The 27841-nt window shown below is 42.9% G+C and overlaps 2 protein-coding genes across 2 annotated transcripts; both read left to right on the plus strand.

Annotated features, from left to right (window-relative positions):
• Positions 1 to 19495: 19495 nt before the first annotated feature.
• LOC127056390 (C-C motif chemokine 20-like) lies at positions 19496 to 21829 on the plus strand. The gene is made up of 4 exons (XM_050964184.1): positions 19496 to 19641; positions 19919 to 20033; positions 20895 to 20972; positions 21334 to 21829. Exons 1-4 carry the CDS (start codon positions 19560 to 19562, stop codon positions 21359 to 21361), a joined length of 303 nt encoding a protein of 100 aa, XP_050820141.1. The 5' UTR covers positions 19496 to 19559; the 3' UTR covers positions 21362 to 21829.
• Positions 21830 to 25444: 3615 nt separating this feature from the next.
• LOC127056392 (C-C motif chemokine 20-like) lies at positions 25445 to 27727 on the plus strand. The gene is made up of 4 exons (XM_050964185.1): positions 25445 to 25659; positions 26194 to 26308; positions 26857 to 26934; positions 27385 to 27727. Exons 1-4 carry the CDS (start codon positions 25584 to 25586, stop codon positions 27410 to 27412), a joined length of 297 nt encoding a protein of 98 aa, XP_050820142.1. The 5' UTR covers positions 25445 to 25583; the 3' UTR covers positions 27413 to 27727.
• Positions 27728 to 27841: the final 114 nt, after the last annotated feature.

Below are 27841 nucleotides of genomic sequence, written 5' to 3' on the forward strand. Positions count from 1 at the left end.
TTCTCCTCAAGGGTTAGAAGTAATTCACTGTCTTGAGAGAACTGGCATCTTTCACATTCTAATTAACCCATAAGAAAGCACGCCAGGATTGAGCCAGAAAACTCGCAATTGTGCCCTCTGACTGTCCTCATTTTTTGTAATGGAAGGTTTGGAGTGAAGATTGGTGGATACTGGAAGTATTTATAATGTATTTCAAATTACAAATGACTGTATCAAGGCTGCCCAGCAGAGGCAGCTACAGCATTGAAAAAGAATTATACATGCACTAGAGAAAGCAACTGAGAGACAGCTACCAGTTGAGTTGGGTGAGAAAAGGGAAGCTTGTCTGGGAGACAGCCATGATATAAGGAGCTGCCACAGAATGAAAATGTCAAAGCAAATTGCATGTTACATTTCTAAGGGCAGAAAGTAGATCAGGAATAAAGTATTTCTTAAAACAAATACATTATTTCCATAAAAGGCACAGCTACTTAATCCTTGAGTTCTCAGATGATGGGTAGCCCTTCCGCAGGTGTAGAACATACAAGCTGCATACAGCAGCGGTTAACTACACGTAGTCTCTTTGCTCTCATAAATGCAGTAACTCCAGCCTTTAAATAATTATAATTGATCTGTTAAGGACTTTGCCTGCACAGGGGAATCCTTTGGTGACCTAGCTCTGCCTTAACAGCTCATGCATAACTGCTGATCCTACACACTGTTGTACAGAGGTGACTGGAGCATCCACACACCTCAGCAATTCCTAGTTGCCACAATGATTCCTTGGGAATGTAGGCAGCAAGACAAAGAGCAGTCCTGAGGTTGCTCTACTTTACACTGGGATCTGGCCCAGCAGCCAGAAAGCTGGAAAACTAGGGTTGGGGAAGTGTAAAGGTGGCTTAGTGCCACCTTTACACACATCCCCTTCCCCAGCTCCCGCCAGCTGTGTCAAGCATCTCAGAAGGATGCAATGCTGGATCTGTACTTGTATTTGTATTGTTTGTGAAAGTTCTTCCCCCTTTTCTAAATAAAAAGTTATTTGCAGAAGTGAGAACTCTAGACCTTTAACCACCAATTTTTAAACCTTCAATGGAAACAAATGACTATAGTCAGTATTGGGCTGTCTCTTTGTAAGAAAATACTTACTTGATTAAAATGGTCATTTAAAAAAAATTAAGCCATTTTTAAATGAACATTTGAAAATTTAATTTCTTTTTACTACATTTGTGTTATAAAATAATTGTATTGAGAATTATTTAGATAACTTAGGAATTTCAGTACTCTTTTTAATTTTTCAACTATAGCCTGCTGATCAGAAAATATTAAATTCTTGATTTTTGTGGATAGTAAACAAATATTTTTACAAGTCTGGAGGAAGAATTACATTATGTAGATTGTTGGCTGATTCAGAGGAAATAGGCTGGTGGCATGGGAAATGGTAAGGCACATAATTTCATCCTAACCATTCTAGGAGAATCTTTAACATAGATCTGCTGGCTTTGCAGGTTGTCCCAGGAGGAAGAGGCCCTGAAAGAATGCCTCTGATCTTCAGAGGAAAGGTGGTCTGGGCCAATCATAGTATGCACCGTTTGTCAGTCTATGTACATAGGGCTGACTTCTACACTAAGAGAAAAGTAGGATTTGTTTTACACTTTTCTGTTAGCTACTTTTTCCTGCGAGCCCCCTTTCTGGGTAAATTACACTTATTTCAGATCCCTACTGAATTATTATTATTGTTTTATTTGTATTATCATGATGCCTAAAGGCACCAGTCATGGACCAGGACCCCCTTGTGCCAAATGCTGTTCAAACACTCACTGAGTTATACTGATTTACCCAACATCATCCATTTTGTAATCTACTTACCCACAGCAAAATGTACACCTCCAGGTGTCTTGCTGCTGAATTTTGCTTCAGGTTTTCCAAGGAGTCTGGTGAGCCAGTAGCAGCTAGTGAACTGAATAATAGAAGTAAGGCGGTAACAGAAGCAGGTGTGGTTGTAGACTATGGCATTAACAGAGCAACTGAGTACTTGGTTTGGGTGCAATGGTGTATATATAAACAGAATCTGAACCTAGGAAGGGGTGTTAATTATGTTTGTTGTGCAACAAAGGATCAGAGAAAGCAAAGGGCAAGAAAAAAAATCAATACATTACAGGGGTTAATTACTGAGTGGAATAGGAAAATGTTGCTTGAATGTAATTAATCAAACTGAACTTTTACATGTGGGAAAACTGCTTCTAGAACCAGTAACAGCATTCCCAGCAGAACACATAGTGATCAGTTAATACAGTGGACAGCTCTTGCACATCTGCCAGGCCAAATCAAAATAAAGCGAAATCAATTACTTATTTTGGCCTAGAAGGCTGCCATTCAAGTGATGTGCCACTTGTTGTCCCATTTGAATTGTGTGCCCCTCTTTCTGTTCAGTAAAGCATACAAGAATTTATCCATTGGTTTTATTGGGGCTTCATTGTCCAAGCTCTGCTTGGGTGCAGGATGGGGGTGGGGGATGTGAACTGTTAAGGAAACTAGTCACAGCTCCTTGATTCTCAGCCACACAGGATCAGTGTAAATTAAAATAGAGGGTTAGCTTCAGCTGATGCTATTGATGTGTCAGTGGAGAATTGGGCAGAGCGGAGCCTCCCTCAGCCATGCTCCTTGCTCTCACTTTTGTCCCCTTTCCAGATCCTTACTCCAAGGTTGAGGGATCCAGAGTAGAACTTTATGCTGGCAGAGACTTCCCCTAGGCAGGGAGAATTCTCCAAAGGCACAGCACAAAGTGCACTTGACAAACTGGAGATTCCTGGCCTTTACAGTATCACAAAATGCAAATGAATTGGCCACTTAAAACAATCCACCCTGAAACAACATTTCCCCCCACCCCAATAAATAAAGTAGCAAAAACCCCCCACCTAACCACCCACATCCTTCAAGCCCCCTTCTCTTACTGAAGACCCTGGGGAAAAGAAAGTAGTACTGGTGTGCCCTCAAGGGTTAATAAATGTGGGGTCTGAGTGGCCAAGAGTTGAAGGACAGAATTCCAAAGCCAAAAGCCACCCCTATAAAGAATGCCCTGCCACCAATCCCTCTCACTTAAATAGGGTTGCCAACTTTCTAATTGCACAAAACTGAACACTTTTGCCCCACCCCTTCCCCTGCCCTGAGGCCCTGCCCCTTATCTGAGGCCCTGCCACCCCACTCACTCCATCCCCACTCCCTCTCTCGCTCATTTTCACTGGGCTGGGGGGGGTGGTTGGAGTGTGGGAGGGGGTATGGTCTTGGCATGGGGCCAGAAATGAGGGGTTCAGGGTGTGGGAAGGGGCTCTGGGTTGAGGTTTGGGGGGGGGTGAGGGCTCTGGCTGGGGGTGTGGGCTATGGTGTGGGGCCAGGGATAAGGGATTTGGGGTACAGGAGGGAGCCGGGACAAGGGATTGGCATATGGGAGGGGCTGTGGGGTACGGGCTCTGGGAGGGAGTTTGGCAGGGGGTTCAGGGGATTGGCATGCAGGAGGGGGTTAGGTGTGCAGGCTCCAGGCGGCACTCACTTCAGTTGGCTTCCAGAAGTGGCCGGTATGTCCCTGTGGCCTCTAGGCACAGGGGCAGCCACGGGGCTCCGCTGCCCCCATAACTCTCATTGATTATGGTTCCTGACCAATGGGAGCTGCAGGGGCAGCACGTGGAGCCTCCCCGCCTGCCCCTGTGCCAAGGAGCTAGAGAAACATGCCGCTGCTTCTGGGAGCTGTGTGGAGACAGGGCAGGCAGGGAGCTTGCCTTAGCCCTGCTGTGCCACCGACTGGACTTTTAAACCTACACTTAAACCAAGGGCCCAGTAGCTCTAATGCCTTAGAAGACTGTATGAGCCCACACAAAGGCAGTTCCCAGGCAACTAGGGTTCAAACTACAGGTCATGGGGATTCAACTGCCTCTTCCCTAGGTTTTTTTAGACTCAAACAAATTCACATGCTTTTACTCATGGGGAAGTTACTTTTATGTCTCTGGGTGATATACTTAAATGGCTCATCTCCTCTCTTTTTCTAAATGTCCATCTCTCAACCACCTGTTTTTTTCGCTTTCTGTTCCCTGGGCAGACGTACCCTGATAAGTCCGGTTGCGCATAGTACCTTAGACTACATCTACACCTAGAACTCAGGTGTGTGTGTGTGTGTGTGTGTGTGTGTGTGTGTGAGAAAGAGAAATTCCCAGCTCATGCAGACATGCTATCTCTAGTTCTTGTTGAGCTAGTACACTAAAAATAGTAGTGTAGCTGCAGTGGTGAGGCAGTGATGAGTGGTGGCACAGAGCATAATCAGGACGGAAACTGGGCTGCTGCTGCTATTTGTAGCATGCTGCCTTGGATGAGAGCTAGCGTGACTATGTTTTGCAAGCTGGGAATCACACCCCAATTCCAAGTGTAGACACCCTTAGATTCACAAGGTGTTTTGCATAAGATACATATAGAGATGTGGAAATAAACATACGTTGCACTTTAACAAGTTTCATCTGAGGTTCTTAAAGTGCTTTATACAAAGTATCAGAGCGGTAGTCTTATTAGTCTGGATCTGTAAAAAGTGAGAGAGTCCTGTGGCACCTTATAGACTAATAGGAGTATTGGAGCATAAGCTTTCGTGGGTGAATACCCACTTCATCAGACACATGTGACATGCATCCGAAGAAGTGGGTATTCACCCATGAAAGCTTATGCTACAATACTTCTGTTAGTCTATAAGGTGCTACAGGACTCTTTGTCACCTTATACAAAGTAGCTAAGTGAGCCTCAAAATATCTAGCCAGCCAGTCTAGGCATGTTTGTTTTTGACTGAATTTCAACTTTCAAAAATCAATGTTCAGATTTATGTGCAAATGTAGGTTTTAGCATTTTAAGATACATAAGTAGCTGAGTGTTTTCCATTAAGGCCAAATATTGCACCTATCATTCAGTTGTTACTCTGAATTCAATGCATGGTTGTTTTAAAACAATTTCCATTCTTCTTCTTTAACTGAGAGAAACACTGAATTAAGCAATTTTGTAATCCTTATAACTAGTAAGGGGTGTATTGCAGCTTGCACAGCAGAAGGTGTTCTTTCAGATACCTGTATTGTTGTGACAGTGCACTTTTAGTTACTTTTATTTTTATGGGTTTTCTTTGGTTTCATTCTCCACTTTCTTTCCCATAGTCCCCAGGTAAAGGGAGCTGGAGACTGGCTTGTTTGCTTGCATAAGGATTGCAGCGTCAGGCCAAAAATTTCTGTGAGGACAAACTACAGCTGCTAAACAATAGTAAGTAGAACAGTAGGACATGTTTGTAAATCAGTACCAAACTGTGCAAACCTGACTGGTTTCTAGGATCTGTCACGCAATCAAAATTCAGCCACCGTTGGTTCAATATAAACAACCCAGGTCTGAACTTTGAGTAAATTTGGGCTGATGCGGATTTGAAATGAGACCATGTAGGTTTTGCAGCATTTTAAAGAGAACTCATAGTTTTGATGGAATTTTTGCTTGTGTTTTGGTATGTTTGAACCCAGAACATGAGGAAGACTCTGGCTGTGAACCTTGTGCATGGATTCCAGAGAAAATGTTCACATGACTTCCTCCCTCCCCCCCCGCTGAACTTTCACACAACTCTAAGAGTATGTCTACGCTGCAAGTAGACAACCATGCAGGGCCGCCCGGGGGGGCGCAAGTGGGACAATTTGCCCTGGGCCCCACAGGGGCTCCGCGAGCCCTGGCCAAGAATCCCTTCCCTAGAAGGCTAGAGGCGCCTTTTTAATTTTTATTCACCTGGCAGTGGTCTGGGTCTTCGGCGTCGGGCCCTTCACTTGCTCCGGGTCTTTCGGGGGCACTTTGGCAGCAGGTCCTTCAGTGCTGCCGAAGACATGGAGCAAGCGAAGGACCCGCTGCTGCCGAAGACGGAGCGCCACTCGGATGACTAAGGGTGGTGCCTTTTTTTTATGTTCATTCCCCGCTTTGCCGCAGGCCTCCGAATCCTCTGGGCGGCCCTGCAACCATGGCTGGCCTGGGTCAGGTTACTCAGGTTCACGGGACTCGGGCTAAGGGGCTGTGTAGTTGCGGTATAAACATTTGGGCCTGGGCTGCAGCCTGAGCTCTGTGACTCTCCCACCTCGCAGGGTCCTAGATCCTGGGCTCCAGCCCAAGCCCTAATGTCTATACCACAGTAAACTGCCCATTAGCCTGAGCCCTGTGAGTCAGCAGGCACAGTCCAGCTGCAGGTTTTTAATTGCAGTGGAGACATATCTTAAGAGGATCAATCAATTATTTCAGAAGTTTTGGAAACTGCCCTGATGAGGATGCTGATGGTTGTCTCTAAGTTTAGTATGAGAAGAAAGGAGAATAAAATTTTATGCCCTTTGGGTGCATTATAACTGAAAGGAAAGACTCAAGTCAGTCATCTAAGGGAGTCTATTGGCCTTTCCAGGCTCATTTGGGGAATGGTCTTAGGCCAAAAGCACCTTATCTTGATTTCTGGAGAGAAATCTCATGAGCCCATTAAACAGCGCAGAGGGTGTCTACACCATCAGCAGTGAAGCCACATACTGCCTCCATGGGATCTGTGTAGACTGGTGTTGCCATTTTAATCTGATCTCTAGCCAGTCCTATGGGCTTATGGGAGAACTATCACCTCTCCCCTACCCCACCTCCAGAACAATGCTGGACTGTGGGAAAACTGCTGTGCTTCTGACTGACTCTGCTGGCCAAAGCAGGTGGACTTTGTTATCTCGGTAACCTATTTGGAAATATAAGCAACTGGTTGGCTGGTTTTCTGTCAGGGTATGTTTTCTCTGCAGAATTAACTCAGATGATTGGGACCTGGGTCTGAGCAGCTATCCTGTAAAGCCATACCCACGTTACTGTGTCCTTACTGGTGCTGCACTCATCTGTGTGTCACTAAGACTCCCAGGGGCACATCCATGGTATTTTGTGCTGTAAGAAGTGGAGGTGCTCTGATCCTTTCCCACTGATTTGTGGGAGAACTTATCTGTCCTGGGTATGTGGGCATTGTGGCTGGGAGCCTCCCAGTATTTGAATGATTTAACCTGAATCCTCACTTCAAAGCATGAGTGAAAGCAGAATGAAGGCTCTAACACCCCTTCCTCCCCCCGGGGCCCTCCCCAGGTTGCGTCAGCTAGCCTGAGTTCAAAGCACCATTGTATTTGAGAGGATTTTGTGTATGGATGTGGGGGAGAGTTACAACAACACCTGACTAAGAGTCTGGGTTAACTCTGCAGTGGGTTAATTCTTCAGAAAGACAGGAGAGCAGAGGACCTCGGGCCAGGCTCCTGAAGAACAGCCTGCTCAGGGGGAAGCTGAGAATACAGCTAGATTAGCTTCTTTGTTTTGCTTGTGTTCAGTAGTTGCAAGTGGGCTGAGGACTCTGTCTAACATATTTAGTGATAGTGTGTCACTTAATTTGCTAATGTAAATAATGTATAATTCTATATAAGGATAAATATGGCTTTTGTAATACTGGAAAATATTTTATTCTGAATCACTAGAGAATACTATGAACAGCAGCTCTGAAGAATCACCACGAATCTCCCTACTTTGGGTAGAAATACCAAACCATTTCTGTCTTCAACTCAGCCTTCCCACAACAAAAAATAGAGAAAATAAAAAATGTTTCTTTGGGTAGGGTAGAGAGGGAATGAGTAATTGCTTGTGTTTGCTTTTAGAATTTGTCAGGTACTCAAGATATCATGAGGATGAGCATGGTATAATATTCCTAGCTATAGATAGGTAGAAGAGAGTTGCTAGTGTGTTTCCCAGTATGAACTTGCTATCTTCAGAGAAGGATAGGGGGTCAGCAACAGCTACTTCTCCTATGCAGACCTGCTAGCTCTAGAATAGGGTGTGGATTATGATTTGGGAAAAGGCAACCAAATGCCTCCTGCTGGAGATCTCTGCTCTATAGCTGAGCCTGGTGGCACCTGCTACCTTATGTGCATCTATTACAGGAATACTATATCTGTTTGCAGACTAGTTCAGGCTACGTGCTGTCTTGAACTAATTTTAAACAAGGGTAGTGAAAGGAAATGATAATTAGGTCAAAAGAAAATTGTACCTAAAGTAGTTCATTGTGAACAGTCACAAATACTGACTTATGGACTGTTAAGCCTGTGTACTAAAGGGGTGAGGTGGTAGGAAAAACCTGATAAAGTTTTCTAAGTAAATCTTCTTGCTGACAGATTGTGTGGGTGGGTGTGTTTCTTCATCTGTTCATCTTACCCACCAACACTGGCAAAATGTGCTGTTGCTTTATCCAGGGCACTTAGTATTAGGCAGAGAAACTCTGGATTTGCAAAACACTTTTGTAGGTGGAATTTGAGGTTAGCACCTCTTCTTGTATGTCTTTTTGGCCTTAAGGTGAATCTTCAATATTAAACACATGGAGGGAAATAGCTTCTTTGATTCACCATGCACACACTCAGGAAGTGAAGAAGGCAACAGGATGACAGTTCTTTTGGCTGACGCAGTGCTTGTGGTGAGCTAGCCAAAAGAGCTGTAATGAGGACATGTATCTATTGCTATCACACCTTCTTTCCCAGTGTCCCATATTACAACGGCTATGTAGGGCGAGACATGAGTAGTATTGTACCATACTAAATTCCTCTTCAGATTGGCTGGGATGTTTGTTTAAAAGTCAGTGTGTGCCCCTCAAGACACTCTCAGTTCTTCTGGTGCTAATATTATTTGGCTATGTGGAAGGATCTGATTTAATATGCCCTTCACTACCAGGGCCTCGAGACCAGACCCCAAAGCAGTACCACTTTCAAACAGACAGCACTGTGTGAAGTTCTTTTGTGGATGATGGGATTTTCCCAAATGCTCCAAGAAAATTATTTGGAATGCCTCCATCGTCCCTCAAATATCCCTTCAAATTATACAGTGTGGTACCTCAGAGCAGTGGTTGTCAACTAGTGGTACATGTACACCTGGAGGTCCGCAGAGGTGTTCCAAGGGGTACATCAACTCATCTAGATATTTGCCTAGTTTTACAACAGGCTCTATATAAAACTCTAGCAAAGTCAGTACAAACTAAAATTTCATAAAGACAATGACTTGTTTATACTGCTCTATATACACTGAAATGGAAGTCTGATATTTATATTCCAATTGATTTATTTTATAATTATATGGTAACAATGAGAAAATAAGCAGATTTTCAGTAATAGTGTGCTGAGCCACTTTTTTATTTCTCTGTCTGATTTTGTAAGCAAGGAACTTTTAAGGGAGGTGAAACTTGGGGGTACACAAGACAAATCAAACTCTTGAAAGGCATACAGTTGTTTGGAAAGGTGGAGAGCCACTGCCCCAGAGTTTTAAATAAGAATATCTGAGGTTAATCTCCTTCTGAAATCTCAGAAGAAATCATCTCAGGTGGTTTGTTTGAAGAATTGCAGTTCAATGTTCCTGTATCACAGAAAGCAGCCCCGATCATAAGCCACACTTAACTACTGGAAAACCACATTGACCACTTGTTACAATGACAACTTCTTGTCATTACAGGACAGCAGTCGGTCTCTTGGGTGGACCTGGCTATTGGATTTGGCACCCGTGGCGTTCTTGCTCCTTTTCAACAATCTTCCTGGCTAAATTCCATTAAATATCACTGGTGAGTGAGGAATTTAAGGCTTCAACCTCAAAATGATTGGTTTCAGAGTAGTAGCCGTGTTAGTCTGTATCCGCAAAAAGGAGTACTTGTGGCACCTTAGAGACTAACAAATTTATTTCAGCATGAGCTTTCGTGAGCTACAGCTCACTTCTTCGGATGCATAGAATGGAACACATAGAGAGGAGATATTTATACATACAGAGAACATGAAAAGGTGAAAGTATGCATACCAACTGGAAGAGTCCAATCAATTGAGATGAACTATCCTCAGCAGGAGAAAAAAAACTTTTGAAGTGATAATTGAGATGACCCATAGAAGGTGTGAGGAGAACTTAACATAGGGAAATAGAATCAATTAGTATAATGCCCCAACCATTCCCAGTCTCTGTTTAAACTAAGTTAATTGTATCTAATTTGCATATTAAGTCAAGTTCAGCAGTCTCTCTTTGGAGTCTGTTTTTGAAGTTTTTGTTTTTTTTTTTTGCAAAATTGCCACCTTCAAGTCTGTCACTGAGTGGTTAGAGAGGTTGAAGTGTTCTCCCACTGGTTTTTGAATGTTATGATTCCTGATGTCAGATTTGTGTCCATTTATTCTTTTGCGTAGAGACTGTCCGGTTTGGCCAATGTACATGGCAGAGGGGCATTGCTGGCACATGATGGCATATATCACGTTGGTAGATGTGCAGGTGAACGAGCCCCTGATGGCGTGGCTGATGTGGTTAAGCCCTATGATAGTGTCACTTGAATACACATGTGGAAAGAGCTGGCATCGGGCTTTGTTGCAAGGATAGGTTCCTGGGTTAGTGTTTATGTTGTATGGTGTGCGGTTGCTGGTGAGTATTTGCTTCAGGTTGGGAGGCTGTCTGTAAGCGAGGACTGGCCTGTCTCCCAAGGTCTGTGAGAGTGAGGGGTCATCTTTCAGGACAGGTTGTAGATCTTTGATGATGTGCTGGAGAGGTTTTAGTTGGGGGCTGTAGGTGATGGCTAGTGGCGTTCTGTTATTTTTCTTTATTGGGCCTGTCCTGTAGTAGGTGGCTTCTGGGTACTCTTCTGGCTCTGTCAATCTGTTTTTTCACTTCTTCAGGTGTGTATTGTAGTTTTAAGAATGCTTGATAGACATCTTGTAGTTGTTTATCTCTGTCAGAGGGATTGGAGCAAAATGATTGTTTCGCTGAATAACGTAATAGATTTTTTTCTGTAAATTGTTAGATTAAAGTTCGCGTAACGTAACCCATGATGGAAAAGACAAAGGTCCAAACTTGTTTCTCCCTTAGCATTCCATAAGAGAAAGTACACTAAATTTCGACATTCTACTCAAAGAGGAACATGGAAATTAACAGTGATCCTGGTAAAAGCCTCTGTTAAAGCAGATTTTGCCACATTGTCTTGGGACACCCTGGGGCTGGTATCTTTGGCAATCTGCCACTTATGGCCCACAAATGCCCCTGAAACGATGACTCCTAGGTGTTTGCTGACAAAATCCTCAAAATGTAGAATAGCTATAATTCTTGTGAACTCCTTGCCCTTTCTCTCTGTCTAAATATCTGCAGCATGTGACTAGCATTTTGTGGCTTTTATCAGTATTGTCTTGTGGGCTTGCTGGATGGAGACTCCAGTATTTTAAAGTATACAGATTCTCATTTATTAAAAATAGGTAGTACCAGTGGTTTCACAGACCGTTTAGGTTTCACGCAGAGTAGTTTGAACTCTTTGTCTCTAGAGAATTTTCTTTCCAAGACCATCTCTGGGCTTCATGTTTCTTTCAGAATTCCCTGTGCTGGGAATGCTGCAGAAGTGTGAACTCAGCTACTGGAATTGGGAACACCCCCCTTTGCTTCACAGTTTAATTATTCTAGTTGCCAGGTTGAAGTTGATTTGTCTCCAGAAGAAGTCACACCCAACACTGTTTGGCCACAGGGATAGACCTTTAAAGGTGAGATGGAGCAAACAGGAGGTAATTCTTGGGGAGAAGGATTTTTAGGACTGGGACTCTGTCTTGAGATGCGGGGAAGGAGAGGAGTGAAGTCAGAGAGAAAAATTTGAGAGATCAACTGAGGTGGGTTGTGCAGGGCCAGCAATGTGAACAGATTGTTTATACTCTTCTTTTGAAGGTACAAGGTTATTAATAAGAAACCACATCTTTGGTTCTTTTTCTGGTGGCAGTTGCACACATTTTCCAAGCAGTATATGGGAGTTATGTGAAACCCCATTCAGAATTATTTTTCCTGTCATCAATTATTAATCAATAAGGGTTCAATCCTGTATACTTTTCCTTAAGCAAATAATCATTACTTTGTGAGTGGTTTCACTGACTTCAGTGAAGCTACGCAAATGAATAAGGATTACTCCAGTGGGTAACAGTTTGCAGGATCATTTTTTCTCTGTAGTTGCATCTATACAAAAATGGCCATTATTCAGCATCATCCAAAACTCATTAAACTCTCTTCTGGACTAAAGTGCAACATTTATACTGTTATATTTTACAGGCCTGGGTGGGTTTTTCACCAAACTCAGTGTCAGAGATTCTGAAATCTCCCAGCAGGATATTGCATAATCTGGGGCCAAGCTGCCAGAAGTTTCACATCCAGCATTGAAAGTTTGTGTGCCTGACGTGTGCAGATCATTGTTGTGTAGTGCTTCCTGAGAGCTCTGGGATGTCTGCTCAGCTCTAGGCCATCCCTGATTTCAGAACCTTCTCTTTTGACAGACTGTGAATTCCTCCCAACAACCAGAGTTTATCCCGAAATTGCATCAAACCCATGTTGTCTCACAGTATTTCTATTGTAAATCCTATTCTAATCCTCTGTGATGTGATACCTTTCTAAATGATAATCAAGTGTTAAGTTTAACGATTAGGTGCTCAGGTCGTATGGAAATGAGGCTATGTAAATACCTAGAGCCTAGTATCTGTGATACTAGTTTACTATAATTATTCTATTACAGCACCAGAACTAAATTATCCAACACCTGACAGGAGAAAGTAATTGAGAAAAGGGTCAGGGGAATTTCAGACCTGAAACCTGCTCCAGATTTCATCATCATTATGTTTACAATTAACTCACTTTATTTGGCCTTTGTGCAATAAAGCAATCATAAACAGGCCCACTTGGAAATTACAGTAGGGAACTCCCCTTTCTGCTTCCCTTCTTCCTGGTCTACTATCCACCTTGCTAAAGAGTTTTATTTGCAGCAGCTCAGGGTATGGAAGTGTGCAATAGAAACCAGCATACTGTGGAGCTGAAGTAAACATATATAAATCCAATAAGCATTCTCTCTCTCTCCAGGAGGTCAGGCAAGGTGCTGCAGCCCAATCAGCTTGTCAGCAGGTTTTTCATCTTTATTTGGCATATAGATCAAGTTATCACAACTGTGTATAATCAAGGGAGGTCATTAATAGATGCTACAAGTGTATAGTAACTCCAAAGAGGCTTTGTAGAGGTACATAGCTACACACTGTTAAACAAACTGATAGACATCATTAATACTCTCCTCCATCTCTCTCCTAAGAAGCTAAGGTAATGCAGAAGCCTCAGATCTGGATTATTTTTGTTTTGGGATTCTATAACGAGGCAAAGCAGTTAAGTATATTGCCCATGTTTTCAGAGGGACCTCAAACTGCTCTCTAAAATCACAAGTTCAGGCCTGTGCACTTACGTTTTTGCAAGTGCAGTTTTTCATGGGCCCAAATTTGGATTTGCCTACAGAAGCTGCATTGCGTGTGCAAATAAGCAAATTAGGTAGACCTGTAACTACTCTGTGAGCAAAAAATTGTACATAAAAAATTGCAGCCACAATTTCAGAAGTTGCTTTGGGAAGTTTGATGTTTAAATATATAGTTTGTCTTACAGACACTGGAGGAAACAATGGTGGTATTTCTGATAGATCAATTTTTACCAGTCTTACACAAAAGCAAGCATGCATGTGTGAGAGTTAGATGTATGAATTTAGAATCAGAAATTTGTGATGTTGGGTTTTCTTTCACCATGTCATTTTCTGTAGTAAAAACTGAATTCTTGCCCATGATTAAAGAGAGGAGGTGGATCACATGGCAATAATGTGCTGGGGATCAAGGAATATTTCCAGCATTGGGGAGACAGGATGGGATTGTGAATTGTTCTGGGCAAGAGTCCGAATCTTGCTCACCTCCCAACTGCCACAATCCTCCTCTGTTGTACCCCACTATTTACTTTAAAGTTGTTTACCCAACTGGAATGGGCTACTTTTTCTCTAATGCATTTTCCCTCTTCTTAGAGCTCGAACTGACTTGGTATAGGACATTAGCACTTATCGCCTGCATGTATTGACTATTCATTTTGACTGTGCATGGTAGAGAGGTATTATTGCAGAGAGTCTGGGGATCTGTCCCATTCACCAACCCTCCTATTAGCCACTGGAACAAAAGAGAGAGGAAAGTTCAGAAGACACTGGAGAGTTGCAACCTGTTAATCTGGTATGCCTTGAGGCAACAGCAAGGAAAATCAGAGTTCGGTACGGTCTGTGTGGGGAAAAGAGAAAATGTGGAGTGAGGAAAGGGGAGAGACTATTAGGGAGGGAAAGTGGGGAGGGACAGATGAAGGAATTAAGGAAAGGGGAGAATAAGATGAGGGGGAGGGAAAGAGAAAAGGAGACCAAAAAGGTAAAGAGAAAAAATTATAAAGAGAGAAAACAGAATAATGGTGAAAAAATCTTGCAGAAATGAGAGAACAGAAGAAAATTAAGAAAGCAAGAGTGTGTGTGTGGGGAAAGGAATATAGAGTATGAGAACACCCATAGCTTGAAGGATGTAAAATTATCTTCTATTAATATTTTCTCATGTTTCTGTTAGAAAACAGACAAAAGGAGGAAGCGTTGGTTGAGATGAGAGAATCCAGTTTAAGGCTGTGACGGACCCATGATGAAGGTGTTGGAGATAAGGGAGAACTTTGGGTTTGAGGTGAGAATGTGTGTGGGAAGGGTGAGGGGCTGAAAAGGGGAAAAGAGGGTCTTTTCATACAAGTATTTCTTACACAGTTCAAACACTACTTCCTCTTTTTGATAAGTTTCTGTTTGCATTGTTGAACTTTAAACCTCAGATAGTGCCAGATCTGTCCCACAACAGTACCTTGACGTGCTATTTACCTTGGCCTGCAACTTCAATTCCCTTTTGTGTTTCCAACACCGCTGACATTTCTCAAATAAGTCACTGAAGTCATTAGAAATACCCTGCACACAAGTATACAAGTTCAAAGGTCCATTTATCCTGATTTGTGAGTCCCTGTATTGTGTTAATCTAAAGTGTTAGGTTAAACAAATGCCATACTGGAAAAAAAAATACATTATCAGGAAAGAGAATATTCCCCAATGCTAAATCTGATGGGTTGCTTAGTAGGCTTTGTTAGGAAATGTTTTAATTATTTACTCTGTACTGTTGATTTGCATAGCACTAATGGAGGAGTAAGAAGATAAGGTTTCTGATAAGATCAAGTATTTAGGAAATGCCTAAAATAACCGAAGAATTCACTTTTCTATAATGAAAATTAGAAGGAAATGGAGTTAGGGGATGAGGATTGCTAGTTGAATACATAATGTTCAAAGTCTTTTGTAGTAGCAGTGAACTTCTTGAACAAGGCAAAGATAGAATGGCTTATTCTGTTTAATATATTTATATAATGCCATCAATCCCAAAGTACTTTAAAAATGATCACCATGATTTTCAGTATGGCTGAAAATCAGCTGTCATATATACAGCCCTATTGAAATTCAGCTCTGGGCTTCCATGCACCACATTAGGGAGAGTGGGGAATTTTGGCCAAGGATGCTGGAGCAAACACTACTGTACGTTCGTATGGAAATTGGGCAGGCCCTTCCATATCTAATAGTTAACTTAATGGAACTCAAGATTTCTATCTCAAAAGGATGAGTTGAATCAGCCTTACTAGGATATGAACCTGTGATTCCAGGCAACCTAGGTATTTTCAGCCTGAGTTTTAAACTACTAAGCCAGGGATCAGTAACCTTTCAGATGTGCTGTGCTGAGTCTTCATTTAGTCACTCTAATTTAAGGTTTTGCCTGCCTGTAATACATTTTAACGTTTTTAGAAGGTCTCTCTCTCTAAGTCTATAAACTATTGTTGTATGTAAAGTAAACAAGTTTTTTAAAATGTTTAAGAAGCTTCATTTAAAATTAAATTAAAATGCAGATCTTATCGGTTTAGTGCCGTGGTTCTTAATCTGGGGTGCCTGCACCCCCTGGAGTAGGGCTGGTGCAAGGATATTTTGCGCCCGAGGCAAAACTTCCACCTTGTGCCTTCCCACCCCATCCCGGTGGCCCCACCCCGAGTCCACTCACTGGCTTTGCTGGGCTCGGGCCGCTGCAGCAGCTCAGCAGGGAGGAGCTGCCTTCTGGAGGCACCGGAGAGCCAGAGTGTCCCGCTTGCGGCAACAGTGAGCCCCAGCCATGGAGGAGCTGGCACGGTGCAGGGGGGCAGTAGCCCTGCAAAGGCGGCGGCACCTCTACCAGGGAGCAGATGCACCCCCTACCCCTCCTGCCCAGGCTGTGGCCCGGTGCCACCCCCGAGGGGGGCTCCTGCAGGCTGCAGTGGATGTATGTGGGTGCCAACCCCCATGCACCCCCCCGGCTCCTCTCTTGCCTAGGGTTACCATATTTCAACAATCAAAAAAGAGGGGAGAGCCCTGCCCTAGCCCCACCCCCATCCACTGCCTTCCACTTCCCACCCCGACTGCCCCCCTCAGAACCCCCAACCCCCTCCCCGCTCCTTGTCCCCTGACTGCTGCCTCCTGGGACCCCTGCCCCTAACTGCCTCCCAGAACTCCACTCCTACCTAAGCCTCCCTGCTCCTTGTCCCCTGACTGCCCCAACCCTTATCCACACCCCTGCCCCCAACAGACCCCCCAGACTCCCATGGCCCATCCAACCACTCCCTGCCCCATGACAGGACCCCCAGAACTCCCGTCCCATCCAACCTTCCCCCTGCTCCCTGACTAACCCCCGGGGACTCCCCTTACCATGCCCATACTGGTCAGATGCTGGCTCCACCTGGGGGCAAAACATGCTGCCAGGCTGCTGCGCACGCAGTCCCTCCCCTGCAGAGCACTAAGGCAGTGGGAGGGGCAGCAGTGGCGACGGCTCACACTTCCGGGAGCCGCAGAACCCGAGCGCAGTGAGGGGGCACCAGGGGGCGCGCCTGCCCGGGCTGCAGCCCGGTGCCTCCCCCATGGGGACTCCTGCAGTCAATGCATGTGGGCAGCGGTCCCCATGCGCCCCTCGGCTCCCCCCTCACCACACTCAGGCTCTGCGCTCCCAGAAGTGGTGTCTCGCTGCTCCCCCTCCAGCAGCAGGCTCAGGGCCCAGCGCCTGGGCGGCTCAGACCCCAGGAGGCGCAGAACCTGAGCGCAGTGAGGGGGAAAGCCAGGGGGTGCGCCTGCCGCTGGTCTGGGGTCCCAGCCGCTGGCCCTGCTCAGCCTCTTTCTGGCCTGGGGTTCCGTTCACTCAGCCGGCAGCGAGCTGAGCAGGGCCAGAGGCCGGGAGCCTGGCTGACAGCTGTATGCCAGGCAAAATCGGCTCGCGTGCCAAAGGTGGCACGTGCCGTAGGTTGCCGACCCCTGTACTAAGCCATCCCCGCCAGCATAAATAGTTGCAGTTAGGATGCAGATTTTGGATTAAAGGTTGAAACAAGATTTGTTTCCACACAGTTGCATATGGCTAACACTTGTTTGGTGTAGTTATGTGCTTTTTTGTGTGGTCAGTCCAGACTGCACAAGTTTTGTGCATTTGTTTCTTGTGCTAAGGTAGAATGAAGGTGCAAAACTCATTAACAAGCACATAGGTTTTAGTGTTCTAAGTCTTTAGGCTTCATGGAATGTTCCTAATAGAATTTCCTTTCCTTTGATTGATTGGCCCTAGAGAGGTGGCTTGGGAGAGATCTGAGTAGTGATTACCAGAAAAACAAATAAAAACTCTAGCAGATTCATACAGGAAAGTGTGTGCAAATTTCACGGAAGCTATGTAACTACCACTAAAAAAAAAAAATCTGCAGAATCCTATGAAACGCAGCAAACTTTGTTGCGTGTACCTGCTCCTTGTCAATACCTGCCATTATCCCAACCCTTCAATACAGGGCTGTTTGGTGGTTCACACATAGGTGGCATATTTAGGTCACTCCATGGTTATTAGCCAGATGGTCAGGAATGCAACCTCATGTTCTGGGTGTCCCTAACCTCTGATTGCCATAAGCTGGGAATGGACGACAGGGTATGGATTACTCAATTACCTGTTCTGGTCATTCCCTCCAAAGCCACTGTCGGAAGACAGGATACTGGGCTAGTTGGACCATTGGTCTGACCTGGTATGGCTGTTCTTATGTTAAACAATCCAATCTGCCTAAAGATTTGGTAAGTGTTGCCATCTGGATTTATATCCTCTCAAGTGCAGTATCCAAGCTGCAGTCTTAGTAAAATTACATCATAGTATTGGTTAGTGCTGATTGATATAACACCCCAGGGAGGGAGCATTTTCAGTAGGAGAGGAGCAGCAATATTGTGTTATTTTCATTGCACCTGATTGAGACCCATAAAGCACTTATGTTTCAGAGATCATCATAGCTGTGATCCCTTTTCCTGGCATATTGCTATGCTGACTGCTGGTCAGAGCATTGCTACACACAAAGATCCCCACACACATTGCAAAGCTACCATAATGCAGTCTAGGATCTGCCCTGCTACGGATGGTAATAGTATGTTATTGGCCCAATGAAAGAGAAAGCATTCACATTAGCAACGAGCAGACATTTTAAAAAAGAAAAATGGAAGACTTAAAAAATATGCTGGAGTGGGTGCAGCTTTTCAGATTTAAAAAAATAGTGCTCATGGAAGGTGATGGATTGATAGCCCTGGAGAATGGAAGGACTATATCCCATGAACAGGATAAGCATGCAACTTTCTTCAAATGTTACTCTGTGCCTGCCAAAATCTCTTACCTTTAACTTGGAGAGAGCATCTCTTCAGGTAACATTGTAGTCTAGTCTGCATGCCAGTGCAGTGTTCTCTGCTACTGAACGTATCAGCTGTGGTGTGATACCACTGAGGTGGATGCCTAGTGACTGGGAAATGGACAGAGACCACCAAATTAATGTAATATACCTTCCAGTATCATTTGGCAACGTAACAGCTTTCAGTAATAACTCACCTGTATTGGATTTATTTTGTACTGGTGACGTAGGCGCTCTGCAGGACACTCACCAAATGCTTTTCATGTTTTATTTGTTCCATGTGGATATTCCTGAGCCACTGAAATATATAGTGTGAGTAGACATGGAACGATGGTAGGATACAATTATTATTTATAGAGCTTCAGACATAAATGAAGACATAATGCACAAGTTAATTTCAATCTAAATCTGATGCAGGTAGAACAGTTTAGACAAACTTGCAGAAGATAAAGGCTGTGCTGTAAGGCAAAACTGAACTCTAAACAGAGCCAGACCTTTTCAAAAATTAGGTTTATTAAATTAGAACTCAGTAAACAAAGACGCAGCTCCTATTTGTAACAGACTTTCTCATTTTCCTCATCTTGCAACTCAGTCTCACCCCCACAAAGTACTCATGTGCTTCACCCGCAGAACTATATGCAAGAACAACTTGTATTTCCTTTTTTTTTTTTTTTCGGCCTGAATTTTCTCTCTAACCTAGTTAGAGAAAAAATCCCCAAAGAGCTCTGCTGCCTATGGCAACAGCCTGGGGCAGGTTAACTTTAAGAAGTGGCTGGCACAATGGAACTGCTGAGGGAAAACCCCATGATGAAAAATGGAACACACCCATAGGTGAATTCCCTGAGGTCTCCAGCTGGCATTATAAGAAGGCTGTCTCAAGCCAAAGTCAGCAGATCAAAGAAGCCAGTTTTCTGATACATTTGAAGTGTAGACTATAGTAAAAGCTTACTGAACTGAAAATGGCCAACTTTATCAGCAGAAGCTTGATCCTGGCTTCTTTGATGGGGCTGCTGCTGTTATACCTGTCTGACACTTCTGAAGGTGAGTGATCTTTGATTGTTTAATTCCTCTGATTTGATTTCATGGGCTTAGAATATTGCTCTGAAGCATGTCAAGCAAACCGAGGTGTGCCTGTAGGGTGGTAAGAGGTGTTCCAGAGAATTCAACTATATGATGGGCAGGACTTTCCTTCCAATTCTAGTGGAATTCAATGTTCAGGGATTTGTCAATGTTGTATCCTGGGCAGGATTAAATTATTGTCCTAATTTTATTTTTCTCATCTCTAAATAGATATTCCCTTTTCTTCCCTCCATTTCAGCACAAAACAACCAAGATTGCTGCCTCTCTTACTCCACAGTACGGCTGCCTCGAGGAGTCATAAAAGGCTATACAGAACAGCTATCCAGCGAAGTCTGTGACATCAGTGCTATCATGTAAGTTACTCGTCAGAAGAAGTTCAGTCACATGATCAGTACTTTCACTGCCAGGCAAGAATTAGCCTTTGGACTTTCGTGTGATTGGAAACAGAAATGCTTTGATCACCATAAATAAACTGTCTTTGTCTTTTTCAAAAAGAAAGTTGTCCTATAAAGTTCACTTTATAAAACCTAAGAGTATTTGTATATTATGTACTATTAGGAAGGGACCATTAACTCACATTCTTACAGGATGTCTGTATAAAATAAATACAAACCTGCCTGTTTAGGAATCTAAGAAATGCCACATGGGATCAGAGTAGTGGTCCATTTAATCTAGATTGATTTAGCCTCCAACAATGGTTTCAAAAGAACATTTAACACCCCTCCCCTCCATCCCATCCCATAAGGGACTCTTAAGCAATACTGTTCTTGTGGGGCAAGTTTCTTCCCAACTCAAAGTAGTTAGTGGATCTCTTATATCCTGAAACATGAGGGTTGAGGTCCCTCATATTTTTATACCATCTAGTTTAATTGTAGCTCTTCCCACAATTCCAAGAAATATCTAATTGTTTGTATTCAGTTCTTTGCCTCAACATCTGGTACCAATGAGTTCAACATAATTGTGCACTATGTTTAAAAAATATAGAAATCAATTTTCATTAGTTTTAATCGTTGCCTTTTAATTTAATTGGATGTCTCCTTGTGCCTATAGTATGAGTGAGGATGAAAAGGAGAGCCTAATTCGCTGCCTCTATGAAACCTGCTGCTGCTTTGTATGGAGCAGCCAGAGAATATGTTTCTATTCTGCTCACTGTAGTCCCAAGGAATTTAACAGAAGGAAGTAACTATAATTGTTTACCATACTTTTCCTTCCAGTTTTCACACAAAGAATGGAATGAAAGCTTGTGCAAATCCAGAAGACCGCTGGGTGAAGAAGCATCTTCTTTGGCTGAGGTAGGAATAGTTTAAAACCCCACTGGTCACAACAGAATGTGTCTGAGTATCCACTGGCAGTAACAGAGCTATATTTTTGCTGGCATTGAGGGGATCAGCTATGCACATGTAGAATACATTTTTGAAAAATGTGTGAGTCTCTCTTCCCTCCCTTCTCCTGCTGGACCTGGTTGAAAAATTTTTAAGCCGTCATAGTGCTAGGCATAGGGATAGAAGTTTCATATGCTGGCGTCTCCCACATGAGACCCTGTTATTGACTGATAGCAAGAGCTGTACTCAGGGGAGAGAAATCCAAAAGTCACATCATTGGCTGAAGGTGGTCCCCTACTGCTTATTCATGTGTTCTCTTTGTTTTTTATAGCCATAAACTCAAGAAAATGTCACTGTAATGTGGGTTTTGAAATGGAACTAGAAACAGAGGCGGCTGCAGAACCTAAACTAGGTTGGAATCTTCTCTTTGTACACGATGTGTGCTTACTGACCATTATTCCTGGCTTCTTTGGAACCATTGAACTACTGAAGTTGATTCATATTGCATCATTTGTTTGCTTGACTTAAGCATTTTGTTAAAGTTGCTTTTCTCTTTTCTAATATACAATATTTGGTTACTGTATAAAGAAGAAAACTGTTTTAAACTATTATACAAAATATGTGCCCTATTGGGTTGAGAACATTTGGATGTCATTTGTGCTATTTAGCATAAGTAAAATAGATAATTTATTATATATATTGTTACATCATAGGCATTTTTTTGTGCCAAAAGCTGTTCCCTTTTAATTCTAAGTAATGTGATCAAGAACAAATGGATTAAATATTTTTAGACTACTGTAAAAACATGTGTTTGAGGGAAAGTGGAGTGCGTGGAAACTTTAAAAATTACATTAAAAATTCAAAATGAGACTTGTTTTGTTGGCAATGTTTTGTATACCCTGGATATCAAAAGCCTTGTGTTCCAGAACATCAAGACCAGACCATTCTTTACCTATCCGACATCTGTAAATGACAATGGATGCCTCTTTTGTTTCACTCTACATTTACATTAGGAAAGTTGTAGACATCATGGTATATATGAACTCTCTCCCACCTCCTGTGGCGGAGGGGGAAAGCAGCTATCTACTGCATATTAGTTCCATGTGACCAGCTGTTCTTGGTCAGATCTTGCCCGAGTCAAATTGAGAGAGTTCCCCTGCCAGTCCCTAAATATATTTAGGAGGGAAAAAAATGCCTCAGGGATGGAGGCTACCATCGATCTTTGCTTCTTGATAATGTAATGGGGATCCTGTCACACTCCCCGACAAGGCTTTGAAAACCAAACCAGCCAAATATTAAAAAGCATATGTAACTAGTCACCTTTTTAGTCCAAGCAGCAACTCTTCAGAGCTGGCTCTCTGGGAGGCACCAGGCTTCAATCCACCAAATATATAAGCACATGTATAACTTTATGCACAGGAGCAGTCCCACTGATCTCTGCCTGCTCCCTCCTGCCTGGCTTTCTGCTATAACTTAAAAAAAGCAGTGCACATATCTTCACAGGACAGTCTCATGGCTTGTTCGCTGGTTGGGGGTGGATGGCAAGACCTATCCCTCAGTGGATTGACCAGGAAGCAGTCTCTTTGAAGAGCACTTTGCAGAGATTTCTTCTCGTTTAGCTCACTCCCACAGGTTAGCCATGCTGCAGTGGGCTACCAGGCACTGTGCTATGAACTGCTTACAGGAAGAGACCCATGTACCACTCAAGGGCTTGGGCAAGGGCATCAGTTACTAAATGAATAATAATCCAATTATATGTTGACACAAGCCATGTTCAGTAATTTATTTATTTTGAGATATAATTATAAGTACCTTTCTTGGGCTCTGAGCACATTCACGATAATTATAATACAGTTGCCATTAATTAGAGCCCATCATGCCCCTAACTTATTAAAAGGCTGAGTAAGAATGATTATGTAGACAAGGCCTATGTGACTATAACAGTCCTTGACAGGAGCCTCTGTGGAGACTTCAGTGGGATAATTCTTCCCAAGGTGTGGAAACTCTCTGTTTTAAGGGGCAAATCCTGTTGATATCAGTAGCAAATTCCCATTGAACTCAGTGGGGGATCACAAGTTATCGGGGCCAGATGCAGGAACTGCTGGGTGAAATCTACGGCCTGCTCTATTCAGAGATCTCCTGTATTTCAATCTTCTAAGAAACTAGAAAAGATTATCACAATGGTCCCTTCGGGCTATAAATGAGTCTGTGACCACGATCTGGTTCTAACTTTCTACTATTAAGAAATCCATCTTCACTGTTGACTTTTTGGGTTACTTAAAGATCCTTTGTTTTTTTCTTCATTATATTTCTAGTTCCTATTTTTAATTAAGTCTTATCGGAACTCTGTCTAGACTTTTCCTTTCTAACAGTTTCCTTTGGTTAATTTAATCACTGTTTCATTCCCCATCTCCCTTTATGTCCTCTGCTTCCTTTCCTGAATGCTAATCTTTTATCTCAAACCGGATCTGTTCCCTCTTGGCCACCAAAATAGCATCACACTCACCTCTCCCTGAATTGCGGGTTTTTGACTAAATATCACTTCAGAGATTGCTTTACAGTATTTAAACCACCAGGAGTATCTGGTGGCAGTTTGACACTTCTCCTCCAAGTCTGTTATTGGTCATTACCCTTTGTTTAAGGCTCTTTAGCCAGATTTCAGTTCCCATTACAGTGGCTTTATCCAAGCCTATTTGAATGATGTTTTCAGCTTCAATTTCATGGGGTTCCATATTCAAAGTTTTACTAAAATCCAAATTGTATGTACTTGTTACTGTTTTCTTTTAATCTGTTTTTAAATGGCTCCCAAGTGTAGGTTGGATAAGTTTTTAACCACAAAATTAATTGTCTGTGATTCTAAATAAGATGGGATCCAAGAAAGGGAACTGAGATCCCTAGTTTTCCCTTCACAGCAAGGTACCAATGACTGAGACAAGGGCTGTTACTGCTTTTAGTGAACATCCTCATGATGATTTTATTATCTATTTTAGTCTATAGAAGTTCTTATAGTGCCCTCATTACTAGAGTAGCGCATTAAGCATTGCAACTAACATCTGTTATGGGTAGTTTTATTCTCTCATCTCCTCCGCGATAGAGAATTGAGAGGTAGAGAAATGCTTCATTAAATATCACTTTGGAGGCCATCCCAATGTAGGAGTTAACTGTAATTCTGGTAGCTCTGGTTCAGGAATCATGAGGAGTGAGTTATTGTTCACTGTTTTCAGGATAGGGACAGTATCTTCCTGTGTGTTTGTACAGCATCTTTTAGTACAATGGGGCCTCACTCTTGACCAAGCACTTGAGTGCTGTGGTAGCTGTACAAATAATAAACAACAGAAGCTGTGGGTGCTCAGCACCTCTAAGAAAACAAGCCATTTAGTTGCCTACATATGGAGTTAGGTGTATAACTTTAGGCACCTCAGCTGCAGCCAAATGCTGCTTGATGTTGAGGAAGGAGCACAAGGGGTGCCCATTGTGGTGGTGGTCATCCTGGCCTCCTCTCTGGAATAAAGTAAAATTGGGTTGCTTTATGCTGGCTGCCTATGGCCCAAGTAGCCTGGGATTGGCAACTATATGAGTGGTAATCCTCAAGGAGTTGCTTAAACTGGTTTTAGGGCTGTTTTTCCCCATTGGATTTAAAAGCTCCCGGTGAGTTAATCCCACCTCTCTCCTTTTCAGGGTGTACCCTAACTAGCCACATTCTGTGCAGAGTTCCAACCCTTGCTAATGTGAGAGTAAGACAAACAGGAGAATATGCCAACAGTGATACATGGAGCTGTACAGGAAGACACTGTTTCCGACCCAAGCAGCTTAGATGCAAAGAAGGGACCCAGAACAAAGTGACACAGATGTGTTTGGGGAGGGCTCATGGGAGAAGTATGTTTTGAGCGAGTATTTGAATGAAGAGGGGGAGAATATTTGGTGCCCGAGAACAGGGTTCCAAATATAAGGAGTGGCCTGGATGAAGGCATGGAAGTCAGCATGGAGATGGGGCAAATAGAAAGAAGGCTTGGGAGGAAGGATGGGCAGCCTGAGGGAGAACAGGAGAAATAAGAGGAGCAATGTTGGGTGGGGGAGAAGTTTGCACAGGGCCTTGCGGGGAGAGAAAGATGTGTGAGATTTCTGTGGAAGAGGTGTTCAGGGAAAGGCATTCAAAGCGGTGATGACAGGACCCGACTAGAGGTTTGTGAAAATTTAGCAAACAGAGCACTAGCTCATTTCGGTGTGGGCTCTCTGTCTCTCGTCTGCTGTCACTCACGGTGACAGGTGCTTTACCCACATAACCATGAGCTCACAGGGTTTTTTATTTCCTTTTCAGCTTAATTTGTTTTCCATCCTTATTGGAGAAAAAAGTCCCCAGAGAGTTGATGCCTATGACCTCATGAAGGTTAACCAGCCTAAAGGAACGGTTGAAGGAAATACCCTCCGAAAGGAGAGTGGAACACCTTTGTAGGACTTTCCTGAGGTCACGAGCAGACATTATAAGCAGGTTGTCCATGGCCAAAGCAGTCAGTTCAGAACAGCTGATTTTCTGATATACCTTAAGTGAAGCTTTAAGTAAACTCAACTACTGAGCTGAAAATGACAGGCTTTAGCAGCATGAGCTTTATCCTGGCTTCTTTCATGGGGCTGTTGTGCCTCTTCTGCACTTTTGAGGGTGAGTAATATTTGCTTTTCAGGCCACATGTCTAAAGGCAGAAATATCAGTAGGGAGTATGATAATAAAGTTGAGTAATTTAAGCTGTGAGGGTAGCAGCTTGTCTTCTACGGCATTACACTATTCTGCAGGGCTCTCCTCTCCCTGCTTCTTTCTTTAATTTTATTTTGTAATGAAAAGTGCTAGAGAACAGATATAGTATGAAAGGTAGCTGTGTAAGCTTTCCAGACAAACTCAACCGATTCTGAGCATCACCTCTTAGGTACTGTAGCTCAGTCTCTGTCCATAATTAATCTTAGTCACCACTGTTGACGGTGCCAGCTGAGGTGTCAGTACTGAACACTGAGGGTTTATTTGCTGCTATTTTTACTTATAATTTTTTTTTTAAGTGATAAACTTTCCTATCACTACAGATCTGGCTTAGCCCCACTAAAGGAATTATCACACGTCCTTAATTTGAGGTCTTTGTCCCACCTACAGGATGAAAATTTAATTCTATTTCACTCATTTGTAACACATTTTTCCCCATTCCAGCCCAAAGCAACCAAGACTGCTGCCTCTCCTACATGAGAACTGAGCTACCTCGTCGGGCCATCAATGGCTACACGGAGCAGTTATCAAATGAAGTCTGTGACATCGGTGCTATCATGTAAGTTACCAGCTGAAAGAGATTTAGTTGCAAATGGATTGACTATCTGTACTTACGCCACAAGACTTGGTCTTTTAACCTAGACTGAAGGAGAAATGGCTTTAATCATAAATAAGCTTTATTTCCTTACTTGGATCTCTGAAATCAAATCCTATAAACTTCATTTAAAGTAGAAATTACTTTTTTAGCTATAGGACATAAATATTAGGAAAGTGCTTGACTCACATTCTCTCACAGTATCTGTATGCTGTACATTTAAGTCCCAAGTGTTTTGAAATGCTAAGCAAAGATGCAGACAATGGCAAAGGTGCTCCATGCTGGCACTATAAGACATACTTCATATTACTTGAAAATGAATTTCTGTGAAATAGTCATCATTATTCTGAATTGTCCTTTCACAGTTAAACTGAACTCTTCTGCCTCTACTTTTGAGTCGAGTACCCATATGATGCATTTTGTTCTATTGAATTAGTGTTCTGTTGAATGCAGTTCTTTATGGCTCAATAGCAGAACCTTATTGTCATTATTCCCTCTACCTTTTCTTCCAGTTTCCACACAAAGAGTGGATTGAAAGCATGTGCAAATCCAGAAGACAACTGGGTGAAGAAACGTCTTCTTTGGCTGAGGTAGGAATACTTTCAAATCTATTAGCTATGCCAAACCTGAGTGTGACTCAGTATCCACTGGCCGTGGCAGATCTAAGCTCTTACAGGGGACTGGGTGTACAAGCATGGCTGGGCACATTTTGAAAACATGTCTTTCTCTTTTTGCTTTTCTTGTGCAGAGAAGAAGGGGGTGTTGGGAGCACATTTGTTTTAGGACTGATAGGGTCAGGATGGAGACAGGTGTTCCATTTGCCCCTAATCCCAGACAGGATAATGCCATAGATTGCAAATACTGTAATGGAGAAGATAAATGCAAATTTCAAATCTTTAGCTAAATTAGTTGCTGATGTAAATTCATGCAACACAACTGAGTGCTGTGGAGCGACACCTGTTTACACCAGCAATGCATTTGGCCCTCTGACTAAAATAGTACCTGAAGCTTATCCGTGCCTTTTCTCTATATTTTTACAGCAAAAAGCTCAAGAAGATGTCAATGTAAGACAGTTTCCGAACTGGAACTAGACAGAGAGGTGGGCTGCAGAACCTAAGCTAGGTTAGAATTGTCTCATTGTACACTGTTGTGTGCTTGCTATCTACTTATTGCTGACTTCTTTGGAACCATTGAACTGCTACTGAAGTTGATTCATATTGCATCACTTGTTTGCTTGACTTAAGCAGTATGTAAAAGGTTTTTTTTCTTTGCTACCATATATATTACATGTTTGATTACTGTGTAAAATAGAATATGATACACACGTATTGGGTACTGTGTGCCCTACTGGGTTTAATGTACAGTGTATTCGTGCACATTAGCATAAATAAAACAGGGTATTCTGTTCATTTCATTTTTTTTGTCTAAAAGAGTTTCCCTTAATTTCTAGTGTTGTTGAAAAATAACATAGGCCAAAGTGAATATTTAATACAAAGA

The sequence above is a fragment of the Gopherus flavomarginatus genome, chromosome 8 (assembly GCF_025201925.1).
Source record: "Gopherus flavomarginatus isolate rGopFla2 chromosome 8, rGopFla2.mat.asm, whole genome shotgun sequence".
Lineage (NCBI taxonomy): Eukaryota > Metazoa > Chordata > Testudines > Testudinidae > Gopherus > Gopherus flavomarginatus.

What these genes read in the sequence shown, in the direction of transcription:
- LOC127056390 (XM_050964184.1), top strand. Translation starts at nt 19,560, where the DNA reads ATGGCCAACTTTATCAGCAGAAGCTTGATCCTGGCTTCTTTGATGGGG. An exon ending in CCTGTCTGACACTTCTGAAG is followed by an intron (nt 19,642 to 19,918) that starts GTGAGTGATCTT and finishes CCTCCATTTCAG; the next exon opens with CACAAAACAACCAAGATTGC. An exon ending in TGTGACATCAGTGCTATCAT is followed by an intron (nt 20,034 to 20,894) that starts GTAAGTTACTCG and finishes TTTTCCTTCCAG; the next exon opens with TTTTCACACAAAGAATGGAA.
- LOC127056392 (XM_050964185.1), top strand. Translation starts at nt 25,584, where the DNA reads ATGACAGGCTTTAGCAGCATGAGCTTTATCCTGGCTTCTTTCATGGGG. An exon ending in CCTCTTCTGCACTTTTGAGG is followed by an intron (nt 25,660 to 26,193) that starts GTGAGTAATATT and finishes TCCCCATTCCAG; the next exon opens with CCCAAAGCAACCAAGACTGC. An exon ending in AAACGTCTTCTTTGGCTGAG is followed by an intron (nt 26,935 to 27,384) that starts GTAGGAATACTT and finishes ATATTTTTACAG; the next exon opens with CAAAAAGCTCAAGAAGATGT.